Source organism: Atractosteus spatula, chromosome 4 (genome assembly GCF_055471065.1).
Source record: "Atractosteus spatula isolate fAtrSpa1 chromosome 4, fAtrSpa1.hap1, whole genome shotgun sequence".
In the NCBI taxonomy this organism is placed as follows: domain Eukaryota; kingdom Metazoa; phylum Chordata; class Actinopteri; order Semionotiformes; family Lepisosteidae; genus Atractosteus; species Atractosteus spatula.
In genome coordinates this window covers 49,445,007-49,466,940 of record NC_142709.1, presented here as the reverse complement: position 1 = coordinate 49,466,940, position 21,934 = coordinate 49,445,007, and the positions used below count along the sequence as shown (strand labels likewise).

Here is a 21,934-nt window from a genome sequence, read left to right as displayed (position 1 = left end):
TCTTCTCGTTATTAGAAGACATCATACATAATTCATTCTGTCAACTTCAAACAGTTAACAGAAACCTTAAAATTTAGCGATCAATAAATCCACATAATATAAGTTTTATTTACATTTTCCTAAAAGTTTATTACTTTCTCTCACAAACTAGCACTAGTGCACTAAGAGACATGAAAACCTCCAGGAACAAGTTGTTTCTATATCAATATGTCATATCAGAATCTCCTCACTTCACCTTTCCAAACTTTGAGCAAAAACCTACTCTGACACCCCAGTTGTTCTCGTCAGTATTCAGGACAGAGGACAGAAAGGCACACTTGGCTCGACGACGCCAACACATACACACTCCAGCTTGCCCCAGACTTACAAGCGTGCGTAGAAGTCGCAGAACTCCTTATACACCTTGATGTCGCTGCGCCTCCTCTGGGATTTGGAGACGGCCATCTCGGTCTCCCTGTCTCCAGGCAGGTGGAGCCCGTTGACAGCCACATGATGGGCCTCCCCGTTCTCGGGGATGACGGGGGGTACGGACCTGCTCTGCACCTCCATCGCCAGGACCGCCGAGCACAGACCGTGCCACAAACACGACAAAATCCCGCACGCACCGTTATCCACGGGACGGCCCTGGACCGAGACAATGCGAGGAAGGGAGACTTCCCTGAACCCGCTGAAAAGCACTCCGCACTCCGCCAAGTCCCCTGCTCACTCAGCCCGTCTCCTCTCGTGGGCTGGGTTACAGTTTCAAATTAAGAGCACAGCCCAGCGCACAGCGAGGTCACTCTGTCCCGGGCTTGATTTACTGAAAGCCTGGGGAGGCACGGCTAAGAGATGCAACGACAGCCCAGAGCTGTGCAGAGAGCCTCCCCTCCCAAGATTAATGCTCCCAGTCCCAAAAGCGCAACAATAACACTGCCTGTTCAAAAACAAATGAAAATAAATCCCCAGTGAAGCTCTGACAGAGCAGCTGTGTTTTTAGAAGAGAGAGAAAAAAACATTTTCAGTGCAGTTCCAAGTATCTTGGCTTTCTAAAGCTGAACAGCTGGACCGAAAGAGTTCAAAACACTGAACAATATACAGTGCTAAGGCATTACATATCGATATTGTTTTAATTTAGTTACATGAGACAATTATATTGTTAACATAAGTTCTGGGGGAACAAAAAACAGCCTTTTAGAAGACAGAGTTTGGGGCCGCTATATAAAGTTTGAACTGTTTAGAACACTAAAAACTGGCTGGCTTAAACCATCAGTTTGAGCTCTTGATTACATATTCTGAGAAAACTTTACTTAACTTTAAAGTTTTTGTCCATGCAATAGTAAAACGCATACTTATGCCGGACAATGGCTTTTCATCTTTCCACAGCCCTTAAAAATCCCTGACATGCTAAAAGATTGATTCATCGTGTGTGTTATCACCTATTTAGCATCATCTGTTAAGTGTGTCCATGTCTTCACACGAGCAGTCACTTAGCGTGTCAGGATTTATGAGGTTAGCTACTGGTACATTTCAATCCAACATGACGAGTCTCCTACATGAAGATCTCTTCAAGTAAAAGCACAACTTAACCATTTAGCATGCCAAAACCAAAACAAAATGTTAATACCATCTCCGCAAAACCTACAGTTCAATCGCTTTGAGCCGACAGAACTAAATTTTCACTCATATTTCACTTTCGAACATACAGTAAGAGATGAGGACTTTCAACCCATGTACTGTAGCTCAACTGGTTGCTAGTATCTAACTGAGGATGTAATCTCAAAACTCTTTTTAGAAGTGAAGATCTGCTGTTCTCATACCTACGCAATATTTCAATATTGTTAGAATTGTTAAAACAATATTACAACGGTTAACATGTTTAAGGCACTAGAACCTGAATCTTCTCCTGAGTTACTTTATAATGAAGTAGAAAGAACTTCTAGGATCACAGCTTTTTAGTTCTACTTAAACAGATACTCTTCATCTTTCACAGAGGACTTTTAAACAGTAGAAAAATTCTTCCTGTACTCCGGTCTTCTGAATGTTTTCCATCATTCCACAAATAGCCACCCAGGATAGTCCCATCTCCAAACTAGGTACTTGGCAACAGCAGCTGCCGGTGTGTGCGTGTGTTTTTTTAAAGAGGATTGAAATGCCTGCTACTGCCCAGTCAGGAGGGGTTGCCGTGTGCCACTTAGTTACCAGAGCTACCAGGCGGGACGAGCCGTAACCAACAGCTCCCAGGGAAACAAAACAGGAAGTTAAAAACCCCACACGTCTGTAAGGGAATGGAAAGGACAGACCACTACCAGCTTGTGGGTACAGGGTGGTGAAAGACCCAAGCGCATGTGAGGACTGAATGAGGTGGAAGTCACCAACCAGGCCTTAATGTAACTGAACTGGCAGACAGATCAGGGTTGCACCCTCACACAAAAACAGAGAGGACAGCAAGTGGGCGGAGAAATTATGTACTGCCCTGTTGGCTTTTGATGTGCACATCTAGCCGACTTCCAAATCACTTCAGAGAATGACTACATTATGTATTCAAGAGGACCACACCATACTTCTGTATTCATGTAACAAGAGCTACAGTATGTTATATGTGATGATGGGGAGTCACCCAGTACTAAAGTTTCTTCAGAGAGATAATCCATTGCTGCCCACTTCTCTTCCTTTGATTCTTTTGACAAGTCTGTGTGGATGTTAACTTTGTATCCTGCCGCGAGAGTAGTTCATTTTTCATTTCCTCTATACTGCATTAACACTGCACTGGTGAGAAAAACATTGCATATTTTTTTGCTCTTACTACTCTCCATGATGTACATTACTCCTTTTTCTAGTTTCCAGAGAAATAAAAATGCTGTGGAAATGGAAATAAATTCACTTCATCGCTGTGTGGCTGACTGGAGTGGAGTTGAGCAATACAGTGCTGTATGAAAAATAAATTACAACAGCCATCACATAATGTCTTTTTAACAACATTTTTTGCAGGTTATCCAGCTACAACAAACGTCATTCACATCGCAATGTCCAAATTCTGTTCAGCACACGAAGACAGAATTCAGCCTCTCCTTTCTCCTCATGGCTAAAATCTGGACCATATCGTCTGTATTGTTCCACCTTCCAAAATTCTTTCAGCACAATGCAAACCATTTCAGCTCGGCAGCCATTTCAACGTGAGAACATAGCAAGCAGCTCCTGGACCCTGCAGCTCATAAACAGCCCGAGTGAACTGTAAATATCAGCTGAGCGGAGTGTAAACAAGTCCGCAAACACAGGTTGAGGATCCGATGTCCACTAGTCTTAAGACCGGATGGCAAACGAGCTACCTATAATAAACCACCCACCCACAGCGAAAGCTCCAAGGGGCTCACGCAGTCCTATATATGGCTGTGGCAACTGTCAACACCAGACAAGCTGGCTCTGAGGTGCATTCTCATTTTGGTAATGACTCCATCTGGGACTGCAGACAGAGGGGCGACAGACAGCTGATCACAAGAGAGGCTTCCACCCTTCCTCAGCTTTCCTCCAGTGTGAGCTGAAACCCTTCTGCCCCAGGCCAGGGTGAAAGCAGGACCACAGTGCAAGGGACACACTTCAGCACAACAGAGCACCGAGCTCGACGCCTCCAGCCCTGGTAAGTAGGCCTTCGTGCCTGTTCGTCGTCGTGTTAAACGCGTGCGGACTTGAACAGCTCGTGTCCAACAATCGGGCTTCACTATAGGTCCGCCACCCTTGGATACCAGTAGGAAACCAGCAGAATTACACTCACACAAGAAAGGGAAGCTTGACGATGCTCTGTGTGCGATTCAGGAGTTAGGCCCGTGTCCCAAGCGCAGATTTCTGCAGCAATATGGTCCTCAGCTGGTGCAATTTCTGTACTAAAGTCACCTCTACAAACCACAGGTTGTTTTCTTGTTTGGAGCTCAGATGTTTGCTTTTACTAGAATGGGTTAAATAGAAAACTATACTTTATGCGTTGTTGCCATGATTAGCTTCTGCAACTGGCCACTCAGACTTCTTTCTCCTGCAGAATTACTGCTGCTCGTCATCACTTTCATCACCTTTTCCCAAGTCACACAAAAATCAATATGGTTATTGCTTATGATGAATGCTTCGGCTCGCTGGGTAGTCTGGTTTTAATATTACTTAATAATCTGTTTGCAGCAACAAAATTAGCTTATACTTTTATCTTGAATAACACGTCAAGACAAAAGTGATTTGTTCATCTGGTGAGAGGTGTTAAGACTGACACTCCCCATAATATCTGTGCGTCATTCCTTTCCTCTTTGTGTTGGAGGGTTTCCCAATCCACACATCTGCCGATTCTCAGTCACACAACCGAACCCTTAACTCATTCAGTAACAGGATTAATATGAACTGCATGCCTGTGTTTAAACTCGTAGACATGCTAAATGCTACTTTTTAAACTATTAAACAAGTAAAATAAAATTGCAATCTTTGGAGTAGAAAATAAATGTGCAAATATTCTACAATCAAGCAACACTTTCAATTAGGCAATTAACCTGTAGCAGGGTCCTCCATGACCAGGACTAGAGATCCCTGCACTAGTGGAAATGATGAAAAGAACTTCATTACTAAGTTTCAGCTTCACTGGGAGACTTTTTCCAGAGGCTGGCCACAATGTGCAAGCCAGGCCTATAGAGTCATGCTGGAAATGAAGGCAATATGTTTTCACAATTCAGTCCAGGTCTTCTAAACAATCTGACAAGAAACAGCTGTATGAAAGATCAGGTCGCTGTTGGTCGGAGTACACAAACTCTGAATTGACAAATTCTTTCCTGGTCTCGCTGAAGAAATTATTAGAACCTCAGTGCCCGAATTCTCAGCATTCTTCTGTGTAAGGTCATACTAAGGTGAATGATCATTAATGAAGAATAAAGAAGTCTGTTGACTTTATAAAGGGATGTCATTCTAAAGTAAAGCTACCTTGTAACAGCCCTGATGTGTTTACTTCGGTGTAACCAGTCCCTAACAGATAATGCCACCTGTTGTTTTTAAATTAAAAGCTCCCAATAAACCTATTTAGCTTGAATGTGGAGGTGTACCATACCACCATGCCTACTAAATGTATAAATCAAAACCAATGCAGTACAGGAGTCTAGGAGCTCCTAACTTTGGATCTAGGGTGATCTACAATGTGTACATTTTTCGTTACAGCTGAATTCTAAAATCACCAGCACTGCCACGATGCCTTTAAATTGATCTGCTTGCCTGTTTAGACATTTGGTGTACTTGCTTCATCACTCAGTCCTAAGTTTCAAAAAGACCCCACTCTACAACACTGCTCACCACTTAAGCTGATGGCTACTTACTCCTAAATGGTGCAAAAGAATAATGTCTTTTTGAGAAGTAACTAGTGATTACAAGAATATAAAATCCTAGGAAAATACTGGCAAAAACAGCTGGTGTTCTGGCGGCCCTTTTAATAGCTGACCAGTAAAATGCTTTGTCATTATGAGCAGAGTGACAACACAAAGACTTGTAACTCACATGTGCAATTCCTTGTCTTTTAGTTGTCAAAGCAAACAGTACTGAGAATTAGCAGTAATGATCAGACTGGGACTGAAATGAGCTTTCTATACATTTTACACAGAGCTTTATTTTCTTGACAGATTGCCAAATTTACTTTGAACATATGTTTCCTGAAAAACACAAACTTGTGTCTCCATAGCTTGCCAGATACAGAGGGCAGCTGGATTGTTTAAAGCTACATGTGCTCCAAGTTTGAGAGATTAATCTGGGTTCAGGCTAAGATTCCTCAACATTTATGCGATGCCAAGGTTTGTTTTTAGAAGACCTAACAAAAGTATGTTGCGATACAAAGGAAACTATAGCAGCACAATGAAAAATATAAACAAAACATAAATGTTTAGATATTATTGCAAAACTTCCTGCTTTGTTTTCCTCTAAATGGGTTACTCCACACAGACATCGCCAAACTCTGAATCTGGAATTCACGTGGTCTTCAGAAATCTCCCGGCCTTGAGGGCCAACAGCCCAAAGGGCTCTGTGTGACTTACTTTTACAGGAGGGAAAAACAGGATGGAAGGAGTAGATACAGTATGTGCCCCACAGACTGCTCTGTTCACAACAATAAAGAACAACTAACGTCACGTAACCAGCTGATCTAGATAAGTGATGCACCGTGGCTTGTGTTGAAAGATAATCAGGTCTGTTTCATTCCTTCCTTTGTGAAAGGCTCTGTTGTTTGAACAGTGCAGGCATGCTTTGTGGTGAAACTCCACAAAGAACCTTGATATTTGGTAAATGAAGAGTCATGCAGAAGTATTAAATGCCTCCTTTACACAGTTTTAGATATACCCTTAACATGGCTGTAAATTGATCAAATATTCAGTGGTTTGACTGGAACACATCAGTACTGAAAACGTGGTGCAACACGGACACTCCAGCCTCTGTAAAACACCCAGGAGTTTGAAAGCAACATAGCAAGGCACCTTTGAATCATTAAAAATAAACAACATTCCCTGGCTCTTCTCCAGCACTAGGTACCTACATCATGTAAAACCACCTGAAACACAGAAGATCTGTGGATGGGCAGGACAGAAGTCAAATCTTCACCTCTTCCTACAGCTCTGCCTTCTCGGGCACAGTTAGCTCAGGACAATCGCAATCATTCAGCCCATGTAGCTTGTTTGATTGTTGACCGATTGCTTCTTGGTCTTGAGCACAGACAACGACTGGCTCTGGTTTGGAAACGGCCCCAGCAGTGAGCCGACGGCTCAGCCAGAGCTGGCCGGGTGGCAGACAGGGTGTTGTCAGCAGACTTGCGGAGACAATCATGATGGCAGCCCGGCAGATAAGAGAGGGACCATTTGCCATGACAATAGGATCGTAGCTCCATGCCACACCTTTTACCCACAGATCAGGGGGAATTTTTTCCACTAGGGAGGGGCACAGCTGTGATTCACAAACACATAGAATAAATAATCCTGAAGCAGCTCTGGCACGGCTCACAGCGTTACCAGCATGACAACACCAACTGGACTCCTCACTGTTCAAACTGTATCAAGCCCATCTTGTTGCCCTGGTATATGGAAACTCTCCAACAGAAATCTAAGGATGGTACTTCCCCATGCCAATCTAGAACCACAGAAAAAGAGAAAAAAACACATACCCAAAGATTATAAAGGTGCTGTACAGTAATAAAAAAAGATCAATATAGTTTACAGAACCAGAACACACTCCCTTTACTCCAAAAAGCTTTATTGACACTTCTCAGCCTTTCAGTCCAGGTGAAGGCTTGTGTTGCTGAAACACAAGGGTTAATAGTTAATTTTTTATTAATAGGGTTAATAAAAAATCTTAAATCGTTTTAAAGAGGAAAGAGTGCGCGTCAGGTGGAATCTAGACTCATGGTCTTATCCTTACTGATCGTACCTAAATGACAGCAAAGGTAGAGACAAAACATAATGCTCTAACAAGCTGACTGTTTAAGTGGTATTGGCAAACTTGTAATGCTTGAAAAAGTCTATATAAACACATTCATTTTTAATAAATAATATGTAATCACTCTTTCCTAGGAATGTTGTGTAACTGGTACAGAATGTACACTGTGAAGTAACATAAGTCAAATATTTTTCCCCCCACTTTAACACATTTGTCCTGAAAGGGAAAGAAGAAAAAGGCCATTGCTCACACTGTTTAGGACACCTCAGCTCTCAGTGCAATGTTTATGTGAGACCTGTACTCCTAGACACTGTACTGAGAGGAAGGGAGCCCATACACCTCAATCACGCTACAGCAAGTTTCCCCGCTGCCTCAGACGTCATGAAACCAAACATGTGTCGCAACGACACTCATTTTCACGACACTATCTTGTACCAAATACACACACACAAATATGCCCCTGGGCAATCCTCATAGATTTCTGGTCTCCGTCCATACATGTTTTTAACTCATCAACCAGATAACACCGGCTTCTCAATTCCCGTCTTTTAAATCCCATAAATCCCTTCCTTATTATAGCAGCTCCTGTTTTCTTTTTCTTACAGTTTAGTCTGCGTTCCAAGTGGAAATCAATGAATGTCAATATGGTTATGGTTACAGGTTGGACGATTTTGCGAAGACTTAACATATCTAAAATATATGATAAATAACATGATATTAGGTACAGAATGTCAGTTTACAGGCAACATTCTTCTATTCCTGCTTGCAACATCTGTGCGTCTGATGGATAGCTTTCTACTACACCTGTGGGATGATAAGAGATCCTCTGGCCCTTCTGCTCGTTTGGTAGTTAGTAGCTAAGTTATCAAATGATCACAGCCGTTTCGTGAAAGAAGTGTAGCGGCGAGGCTTATTAATAAGGCAGAATTAAGTGTTTCTGAGCTTTCCCAAATTAGGCCTCATTTCTCTGTTCATCTCTGTGGTGCAGCCACAGAGAAACCATGCAGGCTGATTTAGGGTTCCTTTGATAAAAGACAGCTCCCAAAGGGGGATGCACTTAGCTAAGCCTGGCTATCATGATCAATGGTCATCCATTGGCGCCTATCTGTCTAGGGAGTGCCAGATGGACATCTGGACTGCATTCCTAGGTGTCAGGAGTAAGTGAGTCATATCTCACCTTGATCAACCAATCAGGGACTGGTAGGGCCGAGTAACCCACGTGGGACTCTGATGCCCATGGAACTTTCAGCCAATCAGCAAGCTGAAGTTCCTCCAGGTAAAAACAGGAAACACAGAGAGCCTGGGAGATTCAGTAAGATTCAGTAAGATTCAGGGAGATTCAGGGAGATTCAGGGAGATTCAAGTAAGATTCTGGAGAGGATTCTGTGGACTGTTCTAAAGGGAATTCAAAGGAGAATTCCAGGGCAGGACAGCCCAGGAGCAGAAGGCTACCAAGGGCAGGACATTCTCGCAGCGCGCCTCCTGACCATCCTGAGACTCAGCCCGGACAACCATGGAACGGCCAGTGTGTCCGAGTGCCAGAACTTTCCTTTGTTCTAAGAGTCTAGAGCGGAGGTTGCCAGAGAGTAACCAGCAGCAGGCCTCGTGAACAGGTCGGAACTGTGGACAGCTGAATCACTATTCAGAACTAGCTCTTCATCAGGAACGAACCGGTCCTCTTCCTGACTTGCTGGGACCCACAGTCATCTTTTCTCCTGTGCACAAACTTTGCTAGTTAAAGCCAACACTAACTAGCCGGTCAGTGAGCATCAGCAGCGCACCGTCGCAAGCCGCACAGCACAGCCTGGCACGGAGCCAGAGAGCATGGATTGGACAGCAACAAGCCTGCAGCTGATTGTTTGTGCCTGCAGGAGATATGAATCCCCAGAAATTGGATGAGTATTCAACTTCAATGCATTACAGCTCGAGAATTCAATTGTTATCCCAACCAGTTGATATCAATTTAATTCCTAAGAGTTATGTACTTGTTTTGAGTATCTAATGTAGAAGTTATAACCAAGTTCATTTACGAAACGGTCTTAATGAATGATATACTGAACGTATGTCCTCTTGATATGTGTAACACTTCGTAACTGATTGAATATATACCTTTTGTATTCTGATAACCCTCTCGATAAGATCTGTTAGGTTTATATGCATATTCTATGTATTAATAAATGTATCCTCGTGTATTAGTACCTGTGTGTGTGCGTTGTTTGAGTTATGTCGCATGGTTGGATTCTAAAGCCATCGCAAGAATCAATTTTGTGATTTACTGCTACAATTAATAATTGTCTCAGTAAATGCCCAAACCCTACAGAACTGGTGCCTTCAGAGAGCCACTACATTTACATTTTGGCCGGCTATGATTACATATTTGGCGTCCCTGAACGGCTATGAAACATTACAGAAGAAACCTTCATTTTAAATACATTTCCATGTACTGTATTGTTCACTTGTGTAAAAATAGAATAATGGTTAGCACAGTGTGGTATTTCTTGAAAGCCTGCTAATATAACTCATTTCCAAATATTCAAAAAAAGCAGGTCAACCTTGAGATAGGGGCTGAATATAGTGTAGGAGAGGCCTCTACATATGTGCTGACTTTTAAAAATGGAGAGTAGAATAGAAGAAGCTGATGTGAGCTGCATTTCAGTGGCTCAGATCACAAGTGTCTGAAAAAACAATGTGTTCCAACATTCAAGTGATCAATGTCTCACAAGAGACGGACATCTCAAACAGCCTCTCCTAGCTGTTCTGCAAGGACTGCTACAAACTACTCGTTCATCACCTACAGGGTGATGGCCGAGAGATAGCCGACTACAGTAGCTAAGCTACTAGCTCTGTCCATGCCTGCTGTCCAAAACCCCCAGGCCTGACCACAGGGAGCTGGCTGAAAGTCTTTTAAACACAATTCTTATGCGGAAGGTGGTGGCCGCAGTACCAGGAAATTTGTAACTGCTTTTCATGGTGCGAGGCCGGGGCTCTCAGCAGGGCTCCAGTGCTGGCAGTGGGCTGTGTTCACTAGGATTCTCTTAAACAGACCTCCTGCAGCTCAGAACAGAAAGCCATTTGCAAACACATGCATTGCTCACCATGGCACCTCAGGAACCTCTTACCAATGAGTCCTTCCCCCACTCTCTGTGGTATCCTGAGGTGTGACCGTCAGGTAATTTCCCTCTACCTGGATTCAGTTTGTTACTACATCTTCAGCAGCACTGTCAGCGGTGTTGATTGTTCAGGGCTTTTCAAGAACTGGCAAACGTGGAGAACAGGCTCCTGCCTCGTGCTACATCACCAACAGCTTTATCAAGGTCGATACCATTCTCCAAAATCTAAAAGGCTGGTCATTTAAAATTCTCCCAAAACTGCACTGGCACTATACTCTACAAATCATGTATGGGCCATCATATTGATTTACTGCAGGCAAGTATTTCCTCCGGTGTTAAAATGTCGATACGATTAAACTACTGAGGAGAGTTAAAAATCATCTAGAGAAAAATCTTTTAAGATCAAGGATCTCGTACACCATTTTCTCCACAGACGCACTGTTCCCTTTCAGGAAACAGCGTTATTTTAAAAGAGCAGCACCACCCTTATGAACAGAAATTGGCTATATTTTTCCATTTGTGCTGATAATGAAAAGGCTGAAAGAGGAGAAGAGGAAATGGGTGAGATAAAAAAACCTTGCAGTTATTGTTTTATAACTCAACACACTGACAAGGCTCTAAGCACTGCCCAGAGTGGCTGCATCACCCTGCTCTGTGCTACACAGACACACTTTGGCTACAACATTACAATATTCTGCCAACTAACCCGTAAAATAATATATCAATTTTATACTGCTGATAAGAACTTCTTAAACTTCTAAAGTCATGTTTTAGAAACTGAAAAATATCCTAAAGACTAAAAATGTTCTATGTATTCAGCATGGTAAACATATTTCTACAAAATGTTTAAAACATTAAAGCTAGTAAGAAACAATACAATTTGTGTCCATAACACAGCTCACAAAATGAACCGCTTTGCTGAAGGAAGACAGGACTACTGTGTGAGAAGAATCTCTCAAGATACTGCCAGAAAACACACAGACACTGCATTTGAAGTAACCTCCTGTAAAGAGGGTAATCCTGCCTTTTATTTACAGCCACTATGCCTGCAGTCTGGATGAGGAATGGTGGATGTTGTGAAAACTTCTCACATCAAGGTCACCCCTGTAGGAATCCTGTAGCTCAGGCATGCTAATCTCGCCAGGACCAGCTCTGCGTACTGGTTCACATTCTGACGGGCCCTAGAGCTCCAGTTCAGCCACAGCCTGGCTGGGCTTCAAACACTCAGTCCTCTTACCAAGCTGTTAGTGGACTTTATTTCAGAGGATGTGATTTCACAGTATCAGGGTCCATTACTCCAGACCTGCATTATCTTTTCACAATAAAAGGAGAACTTAATTACGCTTACCAAACACTCTTGTACAGTGAACAAAAAATGTCCAGAAGTCAGAAAAATTAAGATAAAGCAAAGTTATGTTCTTTCTGCTGTGCTATATTTGTCTGCCATTCACGTTGGCCAAAACAGGAGAATAATAATGATAATGTTTCTTTATTAGCCCTATACAATTTCTTGCATTAGGAATTCATCTTTTCGCATACCCCAGCTTTTCTCCATGAGACACAGACACACAGACAGGGAGAGAAGCTTGGGGTCAGAGCGCAGGGTCAGCCATCGTACGGCATCCCTGGAGCAGTTGAGGTTAAGGGCCTTGCGCAGGGGCCCAACGGAGTAGGATTCCTCTGCCAGCCACAGGATTTGAACCGGCAACCTTCCAGTCACAGCCGCAAATCCTTAGCCACAGAGCCGCCGCTCCGCCCTAATAAAAGCCGATATGACTGTAATTGTTAATCATTCACAAAGAAGAAAGGTAACTGAAACTGGTAGGCTTCATGTGCCTTTATAAGAGGTGTATTAGTATAGGGTGCTGCTTTTCAGACAAAACTACTGGCACACAACTATGGTCCTGTCTAGACCTAGCTCTCTGGGACACAGACTTTCATCTCCAAAAGGCAAAGAGCAGACAAGAGACATTGCTCACAATGGCAATATAGAAGAAGCTAAGGGTGAAATGAAACCAGCTCTGTAGTGACATCACCTCTTCCATATCACCCAAGACCCGCAACACACCCGGGCCTCTCTGTGGCAACACGCACGGCCCTCCCCAGCCCCTTTCCCCCTCACCTGAGCGTGTCCTTCGGAAAGCTGCCCAGTCCAAAGCTGTCGGGGCGCTCCTGCCTCCTCCTGTACAAGTCCGAATTGGACAGCTCCTTCAGCCTCAGAGCAGTCATTTTCCGAATCCGGTAACTTCAAGCTCCGCTGCTCTGTATAAGACCCTTCACTGGGACCAGGACCCCGCAGGAAAACAGCGGAATGCTGGCTCTTCCCACAGCCCCTTGCAGGCAGTATCCGATACGATCCACCAGCCAGCCAGCCAGCCAGCCGGAGCGGCTCACACCTGAACTGAGGAGCTTAGGGCTGCTGTCCTTCCCCCGCTCCAAGCAGCAGACTGCCGCATTCCAGCCTCCAGTTTCCCCCCTCCGGGGCACACACCCCGCCGACCGACACGCGGATGGGAGTGACCCGGCTGCCTGCACACCTAGGAGCTCCCCGCCTCCCTGGCACATTCGGAGGGCCGGCCCTGTCTCTGTGGAATGCAGGTACGAGAGGCTGTCCTAAACAGCAGTCAGCCAGCCCCGGGCCGCGGGAGAAACAAACAAGCCCGTTCACCTACCCCCCGCCTCCCACTGGCACTGTCAGCATGGAAAAGCGAGGTGGAAGCGAACTGGGTGTTCCCTCCGATAGCCTATCTGTGTCACCCTCGTGCTGGCAGATGGAAGGGGGGAGCAACTGCTCCGATCAATACAGCAGGGACACTGGCCTTCCCACGAGTTGAACTTCATCTTATCCTGCCACTGTTTTTCCAACCCTGAAAGGCCATCACGGAAGAAGGCGTTCAAAAATGGAACCAAGTCACACAAATGCAATACAATCTACAGACTTGTAACAGCAATTTCCCGTTTTGCATTCTGCAGTTTTCAGGGAGCTCCAAAGACATTTGCATTTCCCCCCCCCCCAGTTTCCAAACAGTGCAGTCCTTCTAGTGCCTCAGACCAGATCTGTCCAGCAGTATGCTGTGCAACCAAAGGCCCTCGGGAGCACTTTGCCTTTTAAATTGTCTCCATCGCCTTGCAGGATGTTAAGAATGTATCCGTTATCCTACAGCTTAGTGAGAAAACCTAGATTAGAAATCACAGTACTGTGAAAGTTGACCTGTGAAAGAAACTTTCAAGACCCTGGAAAGTCTTCTTGCACTTCTTCCACACATTCTTCAGCAGTGCAGATCTTCAAGATCACTCCTGAAAGACAGCGAGGACTTCAGGGCAGCACAGTCGATCCAGCACAGACGGCCATTGGAATACAAGACAAGGTACAGGAAATGTACACATCAAGCAGCACTTCACACGGCCTGGTCGGTAGTGTCTGAGCTGGATGGAGGTGCGCCGTATGGAGTTGAGGAAATAAGACTGCTGAGAAACAGCAATATGAATTACAGAAATCCTTTATTTAATGTGAAACACATTCAACATGACTGAATTTATCTCCCCCTGCTTAAGAGTCTGAAGTGCACAAAAGTGTAGAAACCAGACGTGTCTCTCTTTCAGAGGACATACATTTTGAAGATGGGAGCGAGTTTGAAAACGTCTTTTTGTTCAATGGACAGTTGCCGCCAAGCATGACAAGGAAATGGTACAAAGTGCCCTGAACAGCTGAGCCACAGGAACAGAAGTAGATCATTCCGAAACTTGGCATGGAGTGGGAGAGCTGAGAGAGAACACTATAGTCCCTAGCTACAAGAACAGACAACCAGTAAGAAAACTCCACATGCTCTTTGTGCACATTCATGCCCATATTGTCCTCTCTTTGTCAATAGTTAGCTGCTACTGCAAAGTACATAGTAACAAGATAAAGAGCCTGACAACCAAGAGCTAAGCAGGAACATGATTTATAATCTGTCAGGCAATAATGTTTTTTTTTGGGGGGTGGGGGGTTATAATTTACCAGCTTTTACTGGAAACCTAGATGCAGACACCACTTTTAAAACACTATTTGCACAGAATGGAGAAAATCACTGCAATATAAACAGCTAGTTTGAAACAGAAAAGTAATCAAAACCCATCCCCTACATGTCAAATCCCTGCAGGGTTCTGATGTTTATTTAAGAGACAGACATGGCTATGAATTATGGGAAGGAGGCTGGAACTGTGGGTCTATAGCTGCTAACTTTATGTACATGAAACAGAATCTGGCTAGTGTATCTAGATACATGATCCAACTATGACTAAAGTTTATTTCTACACTCCTAATGATGAAGACCAAACAGAGGCACAACGTAACAACAAACAGAAGCACAGATACAAGCCATGGCACCTCCACACTGATTGGACACCATCACAAAGACTACTGTAGATATTCTGAAGAATGAATAATGTGGAGCACAGACTGACCAGTAACATAAGAGAACCCAAAACTAACCCTCAAGCCAAACACCAAAAACCTGAAATCCCTTCATATTAGCCAGAAATTCTTTCTGAATACAAAAGCGCCGAGCAGTAACGCTAAGGGCGTTAGTGCTTTCAAGAACAATGTGCCCCTTGGTCATGAATCTGAGCAGTTCGTGACTGCAGTGTGCTCACTGTGTGGTGAGACATAGCGACGTGGCAGACAGGAACTGCTGTCGGCTAGCATGCCTGGAGAAATCCAGCTCCCCTGGGAGAAGTGGGGGGGTCTACGGGGAGCCCCAGCACCTGTCCAGACCTGCCACATTCCAGCACAGGAGCAGCAGCGCCACGCGGCCCATGAGCAAGGCAAAGGCAGAGGAGGAGAAGCACAAAATTCAAACAGGTACTTCAATTCAAAATTTAAACAGTACTTCAACCCACATCTGGAGGTACATCAGAAGTCACTTGCAGGATTCCAACAGAAATTTTATTTCAGAGGTACAGCTCTCTCTTTTTAAGGAAAACCATACATGGTCTCAGGTACCTAGCTAAAAACTGACATTCCTTTCAGTGGGACACAGATACAGTACCCGTGTTAAGTAATACAGCAGATCAATGCAACCCGGAGACCCTCAGCTCTACAGCAGGCTGGGCAGAGGTACACTCTCAGGTCAAAGGTTAGAGTTCACTAAACTTAGTGGCTAAACTGGGATGCCAGCTCAAGACCTCTGTGCTTATTTCAGGTCAAATTGCATTTCTCAGTTTCCTAACAGTTTAGCTTATTTACCACAGCTTTGTAAGCTCTATTTGTGAAGAAACCTGCTGAATATCTCCCTGTAATTGCAATACAAGCTAGTGTCCTCTACACAGTTAACATTTTATTAGTTTATCGTGTGCAATTCCTATAATGGATAACCCAAAATTACCTGTACTAACAGCACCCTTAACTGTGCATCACTCCTTTTTAAGAAGAATATGGAAGTAAGAGCCATGTGTTTACATCAGACAATAACGGTTGGACAAAAGAATACCTTTTTTATGGATTGGAACTGGAAAGAAACCCATAATACACATCTGCCAAGTGTCAATCAGATACAATCCAAGTAAAAATTGGCATGCATGCACTGAAGTGTTAAAATAAACTTTAATATAATGACTTTCAGTTGCACATTAAACACTTAATACTTTTTAGGATTAGTGGAATGTAATGTAAAAAGTTAGTTAATTCGCGTCCACTGAAATATGATGGATGACTTTTGATTTTTAAACTTAATTGTTTGAACTCATTTAAACGTGGAAACTATTTTTAAATAAAATTTAAAACTGATAACTTTTAATCTAACTTATTTTTTTCAGAGAAAAACAGTTCCTAAAACAATTTCCGACTTAAATGATAAAAACAACTCTGAATTATCTTAATCATTGCTACCATACAGGCGCCCCCTTGTGTTGCCGAACGCTTACTGCAACCGAAAACCAACCGCTGCGAGCTGCTCTTTCATCACCGATGAAGTTGGAAGAGAGCTGCATCACCCAGCTGCTTTCAAACACCGAGTCAAGGTGTTTTCTTGAAATCTATACGCCCACCATTCAGCCTTAATCAGATTAAAATTATGAGGTGCTTTCTACGAGGGTGCGAGGGAATGAGGGAGGGGTTGATCGAGGAACGGCAAGGATAATGGGTAAGTGAGGTGAAGAGAGCAAGACTGAAGAGATGGGAATCAAACATGGTCAGTCAGAGAGTTGGAGGAAGGTTTGAACCTTGAACCTTTAGGGATATTTCTGGTTTCTGTTGGAATCCGCAAGAAAAGACGCAGTCAGAAATATTGGTGTGATCATAGCCGGAGGAGGTAAAAGAGGGAACTACTGGCAAACTCTCTGTCCCATTTGGTAGTTAGCAGTTAACTGATCTGAGGATCCCATCCAGCTGTATCTTGAAGGAAGCCCTGAAGTCCCGAGGTTAAGCCTTCGTCTTTAACGACTCAGTTGAGCAGCTTGTTCCATACTCCCGCAATCCTTTGGGTAAAGGACCGCATCCTGTTCTTGGTTTTAGATTTGTGTCCAGATTGTGCCCAGTAACTTCCTGTTTTCATTCCATCTGACCTCTCACTTTCACAGTCTAATTTTTTTAAAAACGTAACAGCAATCCCTCCAGTTAGGCACCAATGTTTTACAGGCAACTTTACCCTTAATGCCTTCAGACATCTTTGGTTTTATGAAAATTTATGAAAAGTTTAACTCAATACTGGAACAATAAAGACTAAAAACGACAGTGTCAGACTTTATAGAGAACAGAGAAATGTTTTAAACCTACTCATGGCCCCTGAGAAAAAATATTTTTTATAACAGTGGATCTGTTGACCATCACTGGTGTTGTTTCTTATCCTTTTTATCAGAAGTATGACTTCTGTTACAGGCTTCAATTTGATTTTTTAGAAAAGGTTCAAAAACTACTGAAAGTTCCTTTGTTTAAAATGCCCCCTGCTGTTACATCACAGTACTGCACAGGGATGGGAATTTCAAATTGTCATGTATCCTAGTTCTCTGTTTTTTTTATCCTTGCCAACAAAATATAACACAAACATTATATTTCCTCCACCATACACAAAATCTCCCATCCAACCCCCTTAGTGGTGCTTTCTTACACTTTTCTAACCCCTAAAATAAATGATAAGCCACAAACAGCTACAGGGGAGCCCTGCAGACATAGCCAGCAGCTCCCCAAGACACCACATATTACCACCACTCCAAAAATCCAGACACTCAACTTGTAAATGTACAGCTTCTAACAGCACAACATGCCGCGGATATGGAGAATGTAAATAAACCTGAAGTCCAATGAAACATACATACGTGTATTTAAAATATATCAGAGCAACATTTTTGCACCACAGTAGTAATAGAGATATCTACGCATTCTGATTTCAGAGGATCCAAATAAAAAAAAGTTGCTGTTAGCCTCAGAACATGATCAGCGTTTGCACATGTTCAGGGAAAACGTGATTGTGGAGTCTGATAATACTTCCAACAGTTAACAAATACTCACAGCCTGGCACAATGAATTAAGACAGTTTGTACACCTGCTCTCAGCGATCTCAGCCGTCACCTTAGCAACCCTAAAGTGTCTGCATAAAAGATCTCAAACGTATGTGCTGTGTGTCATTTCAGAAGCCTGACGGGGTCGGACACACAGCTCTATGGTATTTTCCCAGATTCCTCAGACGATATATTCTTCTGTAGCCAATAGCAGCCCTAGGAAATGACATGTCCCGCCTCCTTGTCCATCATGCTTGTGGCTGTAGCTTATTCGCAAACTCCGTTTCACATTTACAAAACACAGCAAAGGTTTTCAGTTCTTCAAATGAGCAAATATTTCCTATGTGCGCATACAGGAGTGAGGTGGAACATCTTACAAGAGTCATGCCCCAATCGGTATTGACAGCACAGCCGTGAAAACTGTCAGTTGCTTCAGGGTCCTCAGTAGGCAGATCTCCACCGACTTGCCTTGGTCTCCCAACACTGCAGCCAGTGTGAAAAAGGCACAACGGCGCTTGCACTTTCCGCGGTGCTTAAAGAAATGCAGTTTGCGGAAGCAGTTCCTCATGAACTTTTACCGCAGCACCATAGAAAGTGTCCACACTGGTGGCATCACTGTGTGGTACAGCAGTACTACCATGCATGACAGAGATGCACTACAGAGAGTTGTGGCAACGGCACAGAGGACTACAGGATGTGATTTACCATCAATCGGTGAGATTCATATCATCTGTTCTCACAATAAAGCCCAATCCATCATTCAGGATCCCAGCCATCCCGGCCACAAACTGTTCTCCCCCCTACCCTCTGGCAAGCGGTACCGCACTGCTAAAGCAAGGACCACTAGACTCAAGAACAGTATCTATCCCACTGTGGTACGCTTCTTCAATGCCTCAGACTCAATACACATCTGCACTATGCCCTTTTTGCATGGTCTACACTGTTTTTTTCTCACTTCTACATATTTATTGTCCCACAACATATTTATTGTTCCAGTTGTTATGATTTATTTTTGTAATGTACCGTCTACATTGTGTGGCGTGGTCTGTTGTACTGTGTATGTCCCGAGAGATCAGCGTGACTAAGACTTCCAGTGTACGTGTACATATGACAATTAACATCTACTGTATGTGTTTATCTAAGCATCATTTTATTTCAGGCCTACCCCTAGTACTGCACACTAATTTTACTGAAATGCAGTGTCACTAATACCAGTGATACCATATAATACTACCAGGTTTTATATGAAACCTATAATCAATGAGCAAATACTAATAAAAAACAATTTAGCAAACAACTGATTCAAATGAAGTCATTCCAAGTCCAGGAAGGAATGAAAACCAACAGACCTAGTGACTCTCCAGGGCCAGAAGTGAAGACCAGCTGACTATCTGAACAGATTTTAAATTCTCTTTTCTGAAGACAAGATTTAAAAAACAAAACAAATTGTCTCAAGCTCAGCAGATGGAACAATCTGGTTGACTCAGAAGTTGCATTGGATGATTATAACCGAAAACTTACACAAAATCAATTCCCCTGGGGCTCTATTTACATATATTTATCCCCCCTCCCAATGGGTTTTGCAACTGTCCACAAATGTGGATTAGAAAACAAAGAAGCACTTCTCACTGCCTAAGACAAGTGACCAACAGGAAGTGAGATCCCTCAATAGCCCAGGGGAGGCGATCTTTGACCAGAGTCATGCACTTCCCATGGTCCTCTGCCAACAAAATCCTGACACAGAGCTAAGGAGCTTCTGCACACTCAAGGAATCCCATTCAAGAGCTCTCCAGTGCCACACACTGCTAAATACAGCCACTGTCTGCTTTATTACAATAGCGGCCTCTTGCTTTAGAAGGCAAAGGCTGCTTATGACACTGTAATGTACAAGACATGCAGGCTTGAATATCATGGAGGCACAATACACAACAGGCAGCTCCTGCTCATATCACCCTGAAATAAGCCCAGTCAGTTACACACAGCCTTCATCGACATTGCTTTGTACTCAGTAAAACTCCATGCAATCCTTGTTTTTTTTTTAAATGTTTTTTAACATAGCTTCAAACAACAGTGCTTTTGGTCTCTCCAGCTTCACAGCTGTTAAGAGCCCTTAAAGATCTCTGCTGCTGAACTCCAGTGGTGTGCAAGACTGAGCTCTGACGATACCTGAGGTTCAGAATGTCACTGCAGAGCCAGAAAAGCAATCAGCACAAAGCTCATCAACCCCATACAGTACAGCCAAGAATTCTTTTCAAGGGCTACAGTAATTGTTAATAAACAAATGTAAATCATTTAACTTTTTTAAAAAATCTTTAACAAAATAAAATGGGTTTTGAATTGACTACATACACAAAATTTAACCCGGTGGGATTCTAAAAACACATTTTAGTTTCTTCAACGATTCTTAACTCAGAGACCTGCTTTATCATTGTGCTGTGTTCTGACGATGAACAGAACAATTTGGTTTCCTGGTAAGAAGTCTGAGAGAGCAGATGACAGTGGGTGTGGCTCTATGCCTCTACAGATGCTTGAGCCAAACTACATTAAAGTCTACTAAACTAAAAGCATCTAACAAAAAGTGTAAATACAAGTAGTTTCTTGGTACAGAGGGAAATCTTCCTTAGACTGGCTCTCTCTGAGCTACTCATGATCAGATGGTATTTGCTTGGTGGTAGTTATTGCCATGGGCAACAGAACATTTTACTGATACGAAAGATGGCTTCCTGGCTAGGCACAAAAAATAAACAAAGAGGAAGCTGAGAGAAGGCAGGGTTGTATGCTTTGGTGAACCCTCTATATTGCTACGCTGGGCAGCGGCTCTGACCGTCCTCACACAGTGCCTCTCTGCAATACTGCCAGACAGGCAGGGGCTTCACAGGGCTGTCCAAACATCATGGTCACGAAACAGGGGTTCAATGAACACCATACCTACAGGAAACCATCTACGGTTTCTGACAATTGTGTGTAGACATGCATGGAAAAACAAATTCAATAGTAAATATATAAGCATTTTGTAAGATTTTCTTTGCTCTGTGTAAAAAAAATCAAGTACAAAGAAGCAAATTACAATTGTCATTACCAACCCCCTTATCCTTAAAATGGGGTTTTGAAGTCCAGTCTTGCAAGTCTTAATGTGATCAAACCATCCTGCTGTGAGCACATTTATTTCTGAAGCTCAAATCATCCCACGAGAAGAGTAAATCCCCACTTAAGCAAAAAAAAATAACACTCCAAAAAAATTAAGAAATGACTGTTGCTTACCTTGTTCCTTGGAAGCCTGACTCACAAAGCTGGATCTCCTTGCACTGACGTTTCTTTCAGAGTTAAGCATACCCAGTCTGAAGAGACCCTAACCACATCCGGACTCCAGCCAAGAGTCACATCCTGATACATCTGCCCTCCACTGACTCGCACAGAGAGGTCACCATGCAGCACTGCAGCTACTCGCTCGCTTGCACAGAGCTGAAATAAACCCTTTCACAATCTACACGCCTCTTTTTCTCTGCCTACGGACCCCCATGTGCACCGCGAAGGGACCCTCTTCTGGTTTTTCGAGGGCTCCTGTAAAACTCTGGAATCTTTTATCGTACTACGCACTTACTTCCTGTGGCTCTGTACATCCTAATTTGGTGACTGTTTCATGAGATGTATGACTGCAGCTTAACGATACTGCGCAGAATATCTCCTCGAGTCACTTCCACTGCAGCAGACCTGTCTCAGTTTTGAAGTTTAGTTTACTAAAGTTACTCTGCTTTCGCAGGCCCGAAACCACAAATGCTCTCTGCAATAGATTCTCTCCTGGGTCTCTGAAACATTCCTGCCTTCAGCATTCGGTTTCTTTGGTCCTGTCAGAAGCACTTCACAAAAAAACTGCTTAACGAGGGGGTGCGAAGACATCCTCATTTTCTGCTGAGACAGTTATATGTTTGATTTGCCCAAAA

At 43.4% G+C, this 21,934-nt stretch overlaps 1 protein-coding gene and 1 long non-coding RNA gene across 12 annotated transcripts in view; one reads left to right on the top strand and one right to left on the bottom strand.

Annotated features, from left to right (window-relative positions):
- LOC148836478 (LIM and senescent cell antigen-like-containing domain protein 1) overlaps window positions 1–21,934 on the bottom strand; it is a 50,515-nt gene that overhangs the window by 16,525 nt on the left and 12,056 nt on the right. For 4 of the 11 annotated variants that reach the window (XM_088914569.1, XM_088914572.1, XM_088914568.1 and 1 more), the window contains exon 1: window positions 368–938. The exons of 3 other annotated variants lie outside the window; for them this stretch is intronic. In XM_088914569.1, coding sequence (XP_088770695.1) covers window positions 368–549 — 182 coding nt within the window. In that variant the 5' untranslated portion in view covers window positions 550–938. Of the gene's footprint in view, window positions 1–367; window positions 939–12,639; window positions 13,107–21,254; window positions 21,534–21,934 lie in introns of those variants that run through there. 4 more of the 11 variants (XM_088914573.1, XM_088914574.1, XM_088914579.1 and 1 more) reach the window with 3 other exon arrangements.
- On the top strand, window positions 3,371–9,599 carry LOC148836479 (uncharacterized). Its single transcript, XR_016090978.1, has 2 exons — window positions 3,371–3,613; window positions 8,013–9,599. It is a non-coding gene; the product is annotated as an uncharacterized LOC148836479 (long non-coding RNA).